At 45.6% G+C, this 12,024-nt stretch overlaps 1 protein-coding gene across 5 annotated transcripts in view; it reads right to left on the reverse strand.

Annotated features, from left to right (window-relative positions):
• The window catches only part of SYT16 (synaptotagmin 16), a 96,679-nt gene that overhangs the window by 18,271 nt on the left and 66,384 nt on the right, over nt 1–12,024 (reverse strand). For all 5 annotated transcript variants that reach the window (XM_084520301.1, XM_084520299.1, XM_084520300.1 and 2 more), the window contains one exon: nt 680–936. In XM_084520301.1, coding sequence (XP_084376427.1) covers nt 680–936 — 257 coding nt within the window. The remainder of the gene's footprint in view (nt 1–679; nt 937–12,024) is intronic.

Consider the following 12,024-nt stretch of genomic DNA (forward strand, 5'->3'; position numbering starts at 1 on the left):
GGTAAAATAATAATGAAACCAAACACATCACGCAGAAAGAATATGAGAGAAAAGAGGGATGCTAAGTCATCAGGCATTTACAAGTCCTAAAATCTGTAACGGTTTCCTGAGGCTTCAAAATAAAGGTGCAGAACCAAGGGAAAGCAAAAGCAGCTCTAACCCCATTCCCTCTCCTTCCCTGGAAAGATGCCTGCTATCAGTGGGGACCCTGGTGATGGTCACTTTGCCAAGTCACAGGCACCAGTTGCCTCTAGCTTTCCAGATGCTTCCCATTGCCTAAGCCATAAAAACCTTGTGGAAAAAGAGGCAGAGATCTGACCCAGGGACAACACCATATCTCCAGGCCCACACACTGCACATGCAGCCAGTTGCAAAGCCCTGGGCCACCACAGGGTGCTCTTTGCTAACTGATGGTAAATGCTGGTTGCAATTTCAGTTCAAAGACCGAAAGTCAGACATCAAGCAAGAAAGCAGCTTCCCTGAATGAGCGTTAGTAGCAAGAGGTACAATACAAGGAACGGGGGAAACACACAGAGAGGTGTGTGCTCACGCACACAGGAGAACCATTACCTTCTGCTGTGCCGATCAATTTTTCACTTCATTTCTCCCCTAACGTTCTTTGGCCCCCAGTATCCTTCAAAATCTTACACCACATGTAACAAAAGACAATTCACTGTACCTCAGGGCTCCACGCTGATGAGCTGTCAGTAGCATCATTTCCTTCAAATCTCTGGTTGGAAAATGCTGTCTCCAGTTCCAAACATCCATCAGTGGCTTGCTGGCTAATGCCATCAGCAACGCTGGACTCCATCCTAGGCCCTTTATGCTGCCCAGCACCCCTGCTCTCCATTGTTCTTCTTGAATCAACAGATCCGTGGTCATCTTCACGATAGGGTAGGTTGTCTTGGTAACTCAGTTGGCTCAGTCCATCCAGATCTAACAATTTTTCAGCAAGAAATTAATTTCAGAGGGATTACAATGAAATCACTTCCTCTCTCCCTCCCAAAATGTGTCTTCCAAACATTATTTTTTTTTATTTTCTTTTTTGACCTTGTCTTCACAAGGCATTGGGAGGGGTTTCTCAGGAAGGTAGTGGTGTCACAGGTGTTCAAGGAAAGGTTGGACGTGGTGCTTAGGGACATGGTTTAGTGGGTGACATTGGTGGTAGGGGGACGGTTGGACCAGATGATCCTGGAGGGCTTTTCCAAAGTAATGATTCTAGGATTCCCCTGTATGCCAGAGGCAGTTTCTACTTAGGAGCACTGCTGCACTGGACGTGCAACAAATCTTGTATACATCAGCTTTTGGTGGGGTGGAGGTGGCTGTTCCTTATTTTCCACATCCTGAATGGAGAAACTGGTTTCCCTTAGTTGAAGGAGCTCACCACCACATGCAGTATGGGGTATTCAAGAGCCTTGGGGTTGCTTTGTAGCCCCAAAGCATTGGCTTCCACGAAAGCATAGATCAGACAAATTACAAAAGAGCACAGCATGGCCCTGATGAACAGATATTAAGGCCAGGTTGGATGGGGCTTTGCACAACCTGGTCTAGTGGGAGGTGTCCCTGCCCATGGGGTTGGAACCAGGTGGTCTTTGAGGTCCCTTCCAACCCAAACCATCCTGTGATTCTGTGATATCAGCAACTTCCTTTTATGAAGGAGGAGGAAAAGACAAGAGTCAGCATGGCCAAGGGGATGGAGCGGGTAAGGAAAGAAGTTTCACATGGGTGAGAGTGCCACCACGACCTCATCACCCATCCCTGAGGGCATGGGTACACATTATCAGCCCCACAAACCAACCAGGAATTTCCAAACTCTATGTTTGGGCTAATTTGTTCCACAGGTGGCTGAAGCAAGATGCATTCCCCAACTTCCTCGACTCTTACTTTGGTTTTAGTTCATCTGGTCCTTAGACATCTACTTCATGGTTAAATAAAGGTTCATTAACAAGAACAAAACGATCTCCTTTGGTTCAGACCACCACAGATTCCTCCTCTACGCCATCAAAGGCTCTATTTTGAACACAGAGCACTTTACTCCAATGCATCAGCGAGAGCACTCTTTGTGGAGTGACACAAATAATTACATGGGCAGGAACGCCGATGAAAATAACATCGTGATCTGGCCTTGAATACGCTCTGCAAACACCTGCAGAAGAAAACCAAGGGCCTTCCTCCTTCCAGTGAATCTGATGCCAGGCCTCGCTTTATGAACACAGAGAGCCAGGTTCTGTCTCCATCACTTCCAAGTAAGCAAGGAGCAATTACAGTGAACAAAAAAAAGCCGCACCTCCACACAGCTGATGAAAGTAACAAAAGCAGATTCAGAAACACAGATACTCGGGATGCAAAGGTTTGTTCTCATGAAGGTCATTACCATAAGACAACAACAACATATTATTTGAGTTTGGCCTCCAACTCAAATAACAGTAATAATCACTGTGTTAAATAGAAAACAATGTCTTTGCTTTGGTTTAGATGAATCAGTATCTCCATTCTCTCCACATCCCACTGTCTTGAGCAAAAAGCCCAAATCCTTCTGAGCAGAAGACATTCCGTGCTTGGTCCTAGGAGCAAATATGCTGTTTCTGATTCACATCTGCCCCACAGAAACCAAACGAAAAGCACAAAGGGAATGGGAATGGCACTCAGGAGCCATTTCTTGGAGGTGGGCAGAAGCCCCTGTCCCCCTCCTTGGCTGCTCTTTCAATGACCAGGAGAACCACCTTGTCCCCTTCCCTCTGCCCACGAAGGGCCTCCCATGAAGGGCTCTCCCTGTGGGGAAGCACCCCACAGCTTCCCAGTTATGGAGCTGTTCTGAGGTGTGGGAGATGGTCCTTCAGGAGAATGAGGGATCCCAGTCCGGATCTCTCAAACGCCAGGTGAGTGCTCTTCTCGCTCCCTTCTAACATCCAACAGCCACCCCATCTTCTCCTCCTCCTCCCAGCTGGCACACCTGGTCCTGAAATCAGGAGCCCTCATCCTCTCCCTCTGCCCCGAGCTGAAACCAAGCGAGGGTAGGAAGTCATTTGATTCTTTGCCATTACTCCCACTCTTCCCTACAACGTCAGAAAACAGAAACGAGTAAACATGAGAACACAGGCGAGAAACAAAATAACCGAAATTCCACATACACAAATTTACTTAGAGTGACTGGGTACAGGCGCTCCTTAAGGCATTCAATTAGCAAGCCAACGTCTAATACACATTTTAAACAGTGGGTCATCCATCAAAGCACACACCACACAGCAGGCTTTCAGAATAAAACGCTACTGTAGTAAGAAATTATCCTCACACAATTGTCTTGTGGTTTTGACTCCTGCTGGGATAATATCTAGATCAATAATAGAGGAATTTTCAAAAACTACATTAAAGCCATAAAAGGCTATTCATAACAGGAAAACTCCAGAAATGTATTAATAGAGCAAGCCATTTCCCTAAGACTCAGGGAAAATTAATGTGTTAGGAAAGCAAATGTAGTATTCAGGGAAAGGAAGGGAAAAGGTGATTCACCAAAACCATTTAGAGAAACAGGCTGGCTTTTTCTTTAAATTTAAAGCAGTTTGGTAAGTGATAATCACTTACAAACACCAGTATTAGGGGATCATTACAGGTAATAGCCCAGCCACGCAGACTGGAACAACTATACATCTCCAATTACATCCGTTCTGGTGTTATATTCACACAAAAATGGTCAAAACAGAAGTTCTTCATGTAAGGGAAAAGGTCATAGCAGTAAAATGCCTGTAATTTACTTGAGAGAACTTTAAGGAAGAAAATGTCAACTGTCTTATGAATACCTGACATGAATAAACAGCAGAGCATCACAGATATATGTTGAGACAGCCTTACCTAACTATCTGAACTTTAATTAGCCAGGAGTCCCCTCAGAGCAGCAGCAGCAGCAAATTCTAAACTGAAGGGCTCTGTACACTAAAAGAGCATGTGTTTTGTGTTTTTTTTTTTCCAGTCCTGCCCCACAGCCTTTCCCCGTTCTGTCATGTGTCACAAGTCACGATGAAGGCCAGGTGAACACCAGGGAACATAAATCACCAAAAAATCAGGAAAGTTTGCATTCAAGGTTGCAGAACTGGCTGTAAAGAAACTGAATTCTGCCAGATGAAATGATGAGCCTCACCTGCAACACCAAGGAGCAGAACTCCAGCAGATACAGGGATGCAGAAGCATCTCTCCAAGGATACAGGGAAAGCTCAACACATCCAATACTGCAAATCAGGCTGGAAAAAACTGTGAAGACTCCTCTTGAATTAGCAAGCAAATGGTTTGTCTAACCTAGAATATGTTTTTCTTCTTTTTCAAAGAAATTTCCCAGTTCTATGAATTACAATGTGCTAAAGAAACATCCTGAGAGGCCTCATCAGTCCCTAAAATGCACTTCCAGAGTTAAGAGATGAAGCCCAGTAGATCTTACTAATTTAACAGCAAATAGTTTATTAACCAGCAAGAAACACTGAGATGAAGAGTTTAACGTGTCTCTCTTACTTGTGCTGGCCAAGGTGACGTTTGCTACGTGGACTGCAGTGAATCACTGTTTTTACGAGAAAAAGTCTTTTCTTTGTGATTTTCCAAAATGGCAGAAACTTGATCCCTTCTTCTAGACCGAACACAAACACGTGCGGAAAGTTACAAGCTTGTAGAGGTCAAGCACGGTCAAGAGAAAGAAAGGATTTCAGGATGGATCTTGACACTTCTGGACTGGGTGGTGATTTTGAAGTGCCTCTTCCTGAAAGACTGGCAAGGCACCGCAGCAGAGACATGAGGCAGTGGGACTGGAGCATTTTTGCCCTCATACAGCACTACTCCCGTGATGGATTGCCTGTTCCAAGCCACTCTTCGGTGCCTCGGCACCGCGTGCTCCTGTACGCCGAACCACAGCAGACACGGGGAGACTGAGCCCTGCTCTGCCCCTGGTTATTTTGAGATCAGCCATCAAAGTGCTAAAAAACTTCCCAGAAGAGCCTCGAAGAAGCAGAACCATTACCTAATTACTATAAATCTAAACAAAAATGGCTTGTAAATTTTAGGGGCTAAAGAGAAAAAGGATCTTAAATTTCAAGTGACATTATGCAATCAGGCCAAGATTGTTTAATTTACCACATGCTGGGTAATTGCATAAGAAGACTCCATGTTTCCAGAACTAAAACAGGCTCTTTATTAACAGGGTGATTTGCAGAGAGGCTGTGGGCAGAGCTGGCATTCAAGCCATTCAGCTCCCCAGAGCATCCTCCAAACACCTCCTTCCTGCAGAGCACACTCCTCTTCCCAGGCTCTATTCAGGTTACTACGCTTTTTAACGGTTGAAAAGTTCGGGCTAAACAAGTCCAAAGTGCCGACCGTGATGACATTCAGAAAGAGAGGGTCAAGGAAAATCTCATTTAAGAACAGGATGTGTGAAGACTTTGCTGTATGCCAAGGCTGAGTGGGAGAGAAGCTATTCAGGGCCCTCCAAGATGCTCAGCTTCTCTGGATGCCTAAGTCTGTTGTAGATTTCTGATTCTGTAAAAAAAAAAAAAAAAAAAAGAAAACTACCAGTTTGAAGAGATCCGGCATACCCGGGGACATGAGGTTATAGTAATTTGTTCATAACGAAGGGTCTGATTTTGAGCTTAATGAGGAATGAGGTGGTGAACCCAATGTCTTTGTTGAAAGTAGGTTCCAATATCTGGTTTAATCTAGTTCCTGAACAGCTATTTAAATCATATCAATATCATCCCCGGAAAAGTTAAACCAACTCTGCACCGTGTTGTGCCAGAAGAAGAGTTCAATGGAGAGCCATGTCTTGAAACGATCAGAGGATGAATTAAAACCAAGCAATTGTATTTCAAAATTAAGGCATTCTACGGAACTGAAAACAGAGGGCACTTTCACAGCTCTTCTCTCTAATGAATTTCTCCAGATTTTAGAATGTGTTCAGGCCAATTTTCTAAGTAGCTACATTTTTAAATGCATTCCATCTTTGTTTGTATAAAAGAGTCATTACATTAGTCCATAGAAGATCATAAAATTCTTCCCTTCTGTGCCATAAATTTTTAGTTTCTGTCATTGCCTGACATTTGGCGTATGCACTGGCAAATGATCCAGCATAATTCATTCACTGTTCACCTTGTGTTTGCAAAGCTGCTGCAAAAGGAGACATGCAACTTTTGCTAAAAGGCTTGCTAAAGAAATGACTTAAATGGCACAGATCAAAAATATATTAGAACAAAGTCCTGCAGTCTTTATTCTGGCAAAATAATCCATAAAAACCCCTGGGGATTTGGAGCCAGAACTCAAAACCAACAGACAGTCAATGGAAAGATCTTCGTGGACTTCAGCAGGGCTTGGATCCAGACGCTTCTCCCTGTAAGTATTTTAGAAATGAGCTGCAGGTAATCAATAGGGAAAGCCAGTTTAGTAAGAGAGAAAGGGAGATCACATTCAGATACCTCTGTACCGACTCCTCATGGCTGGAGAGAAGGGGCTGAACATGGGTCTGCGCTCCACGCCCGCTTGTGTTGCTTTTTCAGATACTCCTGATCAAAAACCATGAGCATGACATAGATCTCAAGCTGCTTAATCACCTCATTCATCTCTGAAGATGCCGTCAGTTCTTCATCCACCCCGTAACTATTTACTGGGAGAAAACGACAGCTTGGGCTTTAGACAGTCTGCTGCCCTTGGCCAAGAAACCAGATGAAACGGCACACTTCCAGCTCCCAGAGGGACCTTCTGGGGACAGAGAGCTGAGCAAGGGCTTGAGGAAGACTGGGGAATGAACCTGCCATGGACCTTCTTCTTCAAGCCTCAGAAAAGCCTCTGGATGGCATTTTGTATCAGCAGCAATTACAAGTTATTAGACCTTGCCCACCTCTGCGCTTCACCTTATTTTGTTAATGCATATATTTAACAGAGCAGAACAGAGTAGGACAAAACATACACAGGGAACCACTTGTAAAATCCTCAGCCCGTGCAAAGACAAAGCAATCAGCAGAGTGCTTGAAAACTTTCTTGTCCTTGCATTTGCCTTCAGCTCCTGCAAAGGAGGAGAGGGAACTTCTTTTGTGCAGAAAAAGCAACTCAGCCCCGACCTCCTCTGAGTAACGCCACGAGTGCAGCCACGGCACATGGCTAACAGGCACTGCTGACTCCATCTGCCAGCAGCAGAGGAACTCGGGAGACCAATGTAAATCGTAACCTTTAAAAGTGCAGATACACATTTGAGCACGTCCCCACGAACGCCCTTCCCCTCCTTCTCCCAGCACGTGCTCTGCCTACGAGATGACTGCACCCTCATTAGCGCGGAAATATCTGCCAGCTGGGGGAAGGAGGGCTCAATACGCACTATATATACTTGGCCTTGCCTTCTCGGGGTGAAAACGTAGCAGCATTTCGCCGATCTCCCTCCCAGCAGGAGGCTCTGACCCAGCAACACGCACGGAGAGGGAGCCCAGGGGACGATGGGCAGCCGGGGCGTGCGTGCAACGCTTGTGTACACGCATGTGAACGAGCCAGATGTCCACCGTGGCCGACCTGCTGCTCGCTCTTGAGCACCAAGTGTACAATAATGGTTGCCAAGACTCGCTTTGATAATCGCCATGGCAAACCCAAGCAGCTGAACAAATGAGCGGGGCAGGCAAGCGGGCGGAGGGCAGCTTTCTCGGGGAAAGTGCCTTTCCTCACCTCGAATCTCACTTACACCAACCACGTGGCTATTGGTGGGGAAACAGCATCCTGCCTTCGCTAGGTCAGAGGTTTTTAATAGACCTCGATGACAACTGTGGCTGCTTCTCCATAAGCACATGGGCAGTGACGATGGGGCGCTGGAGCTGGCAGCACCGAAGCAACCTGCGCCCACCTCCAGCCAGCAGAAGGTGACTTTTTCCACGTCCTGCTGGCAGACTGGAGCCCCTCTTGCTCTGATTTACCACTTATCTGGCAACAAGGCTGCTGCACCTTCTAGAAAACTGCTCTCCGTTGGAGGAAAAAGCTAAACGCCCCTGTTGTGGTAAAAAAGGAAAAGGGTTTTAGGCATTCGTTTGTAAATGGGCAGTGCCCAGTCATCAGAAAATGTGATTATTTTTACATACGCCCTTAAAAGTAAGTTTCTTTGAAATTGCTTTAACTAAGAATTATTTCAAGTTGTAACAACCCTTCGGTCTAAACGCGCTATGATCTGTCCTAATAATTGAAACGCATAAAACTAAATATTCCTTTTCCGCCAACTGTGCAGTCAACTCACTACCCACAGCTCATGCAACCTCCGCAAAATTAATTTCAAAGCTCAGCAAATACCGATAACCTCTACTTTCCATGTATCTCCTGGGTATTCAAGGCACAAAATAAAAATTACTTCACTTTAAACAAAAGTGTGCTTTTCACTCAGTTTGCCAAAAATCTGGGGTAAAATATTATCTTTAGTAACTAAGCCATGTCTTTCAGCATTTGCTAATGAATACGTAACATTAAGATCCTGGGTCCACAGGCACGAGGCTGTACACTTAAACGGATGTGTACTGATGCTGTGTGTAAATTAGGTTATTAAAAGAAATTTTGCAGAGGCCACATGGATCCCATGTTCCTGGGGCGACCTGCAAACAGAGGGGATCCCCTTCTCCAGGACAGTCAGCTCAGTTTGTGGTCATTTGAGAATTCAGTACTACTTCTGAGGGTGCATAACTGAGGAACGCCTGATTAGGTTCATTTCAAAGCGGGGGGTGCAGGAGAGAAGACAGATACCAGTGCTCGCTTTGCAGCAACGCTTGTGGGATTCCTTTGTAAATCTGCAGCAAAAACCTAAAGTTAGCTATCCAACTGCAGCCTTTAACGGGGCTGTTTCATCGTTTGTTTCCACAAAGCTCACAATTTGCTTTTTTTAAAGGAGTTTTTTAATGGCAGAATACATCGAGCCAAATTACATGTCTGTACCCTCCACTGAATTCATCTACCGCGTCTGGCTTGGGTGAAGGGAGGAGTTTGGCCGGGTTTTAGGGATTATTGGCCTCTTGACTTTGACTCCAACTGCACAAATCCCCAGAGCATGACTGCATCACCACTTGTTATGACACGATGCTATTTCTTACTTGCATTCGGAAGCACACAGGCTAATTAAACAGAGGCACTGGGGAATCTGTAGCAAATGCTTGATACGTCTGCTGTTGAATCCGTGCCTGAGCAGCAGACAGCTCCATGTCAGCTTAATGTCTCTGTATTAATAAAACTAACTCTTCCCAGGGGAGGGAAAAATGTTCCCCATTCAAATATACAAGTGTCCTGATTAGGAAAGGACAAGGGGGAAACATTTTCTGTATCACCATGGAAACTTAAATAAAGGGCCCATAATTACAATCTACATTCTGGAAAGATAATGAATACATCTTGAGATCTGCAGATGTTGCGTAGCATGTGCATATTTCTAGCAACTTCAACTCAATTGCTTCTATGTATCATCTGCTTCACAAATCAGCTTCCCACCACTCTTAAGGAAGCATGTGAGTTGTTTTTGTTATTTTTTTTTTTCCAAGGATGACAGCATGGGAGGAAGGAGGCTGACCTCTTTTTCTTGCAAGGTATTCCAAACTACCACCGCTTACCCCAAAATTTCAAACACCCAATCAGTTACACAGTTGGCTTACAGGCATCCAGCCACACTGAGCTAAAATGTAGGAAATAAATAATTCAAGAATTCTCTGCAGCATTACCAAGTATAAAGAATAACTTAGCATTCGTTCAAAGCTTGTCCAAGAAAAAAAATTACCAAATAAAAAAACACAGCGTAAGTGTAAAATATAGATGTACCGCATCCTGTCTGCTTGCATGTTAAAAAAAAAATATATAGTGATTTTGGCTGAGCAACGAAAAGTTAGCAAATAACAAATTTCTGCTCTCCTATACGTTTAATGCTGCCCTTCGCTTTCTTCCTAAAGATTTTGATTCTGCTTTACTGAAGCCAGTGAAAGCTTCCATGGGAGCAACCATCAAGCCCTGAAGGAAGTAGAAGTGTGATACCAAAAAAAAAATGTATTTGATCATATAAGCACAAACAATATCAGTCTATCCATGCATAATGCATATGCTTGGAGGATCCCAGGAGCTCTCGGCGCAGCGTTCTGTGCTACTGCACAGCCAGTCACATAGGCCTGGTCCTAAAATTTTCATGATGGGGATGACACAGAGAAATGGTGATCTGCGCTGGCTCCTAACTCAGCAAAACCCAGAGCTGCACGCAGAATAAAGAGAAGGGCTTCTCTTTGGGAAAACTGGGCCTGCTGCAAGCAATGGGTTTGCTGGAGCTGCTCGGAAAGGAGGAGGAACACTTTTTAAAGGAAACATATGGCAATGCACATGGAGCTGCTACTACCGATTTCTGTGCAACTACAGCTTTGATTTGCACAGTGGCCTCGGTCTGGTGTCTTCTTCTCACTCTTGCTGTCAACCAGTTGAACTGGGAGTGCAAATCAACGCACAGAGTAATGCAGCTACCGGCTGCATGGGTTTGGCTAAGGAAGGGGCAACTCCTGCCCTCGTTTATGCTCAAAACTACTTGGAGATACAATCCCATCGCCAGAAGCCTTCTTTTTATACAGCAGAAACCCAATCCTGAGAAACCACCCAGACCTTAAATGTATTTAAAATGGGTGGAGAATGCACTGGGACACATAAAACCCCTATTTCTGCATATGCCTTAATGGACTGTGACCAACACAGCGCTTCACCTGTGCGTTTTCTTTGCACTCAGGCCTGAGTGGTTTTGTTCCTTTTCTATAGGTAAGGGATCCAATTGGGTGCCTGGTGTTAAACATAAGCCCCCTCTTTGCTCGAGGACAAGCGGCGGTGTCCTCTTTGTGCCACAAACCCACCTTTACCTCTCCATCTGTCCTCACCCCTGACCAAATCCGACAGGAAGCTCTGCGAGGAGAAGGCTCCAGGTGCAATGTGGGCAGTGAGAGTCGCAGCTTGGCAGCTTTCAGAGCAGGGGAAATTTCCAGCAGAAAGCGAAAAGCAAACAAAAAAAGTCAAGGGGTAATCAGAAACAAGGCCAATTGCGGTATTTGGCGCTGGCCATCAGGCACTTGTAAAGCCGAACAATGCAGCAGTCAGAGCAATAAACTCCAATTCTGCACGCCGCTGTGCAACGAAATAGAGACCTGCCCACAGAACACAGCGTGACAATCAACATCTTTTCCTACCGCTTTTTTCCTACTCTGAAATTGGGATTTTAAAAATAGGAACACGGGACTCGGCTTCGAACCGACCCCTGCGTTGCTGCCCAGGGATCTTCCATGGCGAGAGGCGATGGCAGCCAAGGAGCAGAAGCAAAAACCAGCCCTGGCTTTCCCAGGCACCCACTTTGCATTTTACTTGCGGAGTAAGCGTGAGTTGGGCTTCGTTTGTGCCACTGGCTTTTATCAGCACGGGCCTGGGATTTGCAGAAAAGTGGAAGACAAAGGGTGGCAGAGTGCAGGGGACCCTGCTAAGCCAGAAAATCCCCTGGTGTGGGCAGGGCTGTACCCCACCACCAGCTCCTTTCTCTTTAGGAGCATTATTTTCCTGACAGCTTTCCTGCTTGCCTTTTTACCACAAGGGGTCGAATCCCTCCAGGTTCCCTATTGCCCAGCTCTTCTGCCTGGCTTGGATACTCGGTTCTCCTCCTACAACAAAAGTCACTTTGTGAGCTCTTTCCACTAGACATAAGGGGCTTTGCCTGAACCAGCACTAGCTTCTTCCAGAAAATGGCCTTCTCCCCTTGCAGAAATCGAGCTGGCCATGAAGACCCCATACACTGTCTCCTGCTCCTCCCGTGGTTTCGCTGTGCCACGCTCACAAGCAGCCAGATCCAGCAAACGCGGGCTGATTACAGCCACTCGTGGCGCTCAGCACCGTACCCACCAGCTTCACACCCCCGAGGCTTTGTTTGCTGATTAACAGGGTGGAAATCGCCTCCCTCGCACAGATATTTGTTTGGGGTTGCTACGGATAACTACCGCATTGCAACGAGGCAGATCTTTATTTTCCCGCTGGCTTTTCTAA

Source organism: Aythya ferina, assembly GCF_964211825.1.
Source record: "Aythya ferina genome assembly, chromosome: 5".
Taxonomy (NCBI): domain Eukaryota; kingdom Metazoa; phylum Chordata; class Aves; order Anseriformes; family Anatidae; genus Aythya; species Aythya ferina.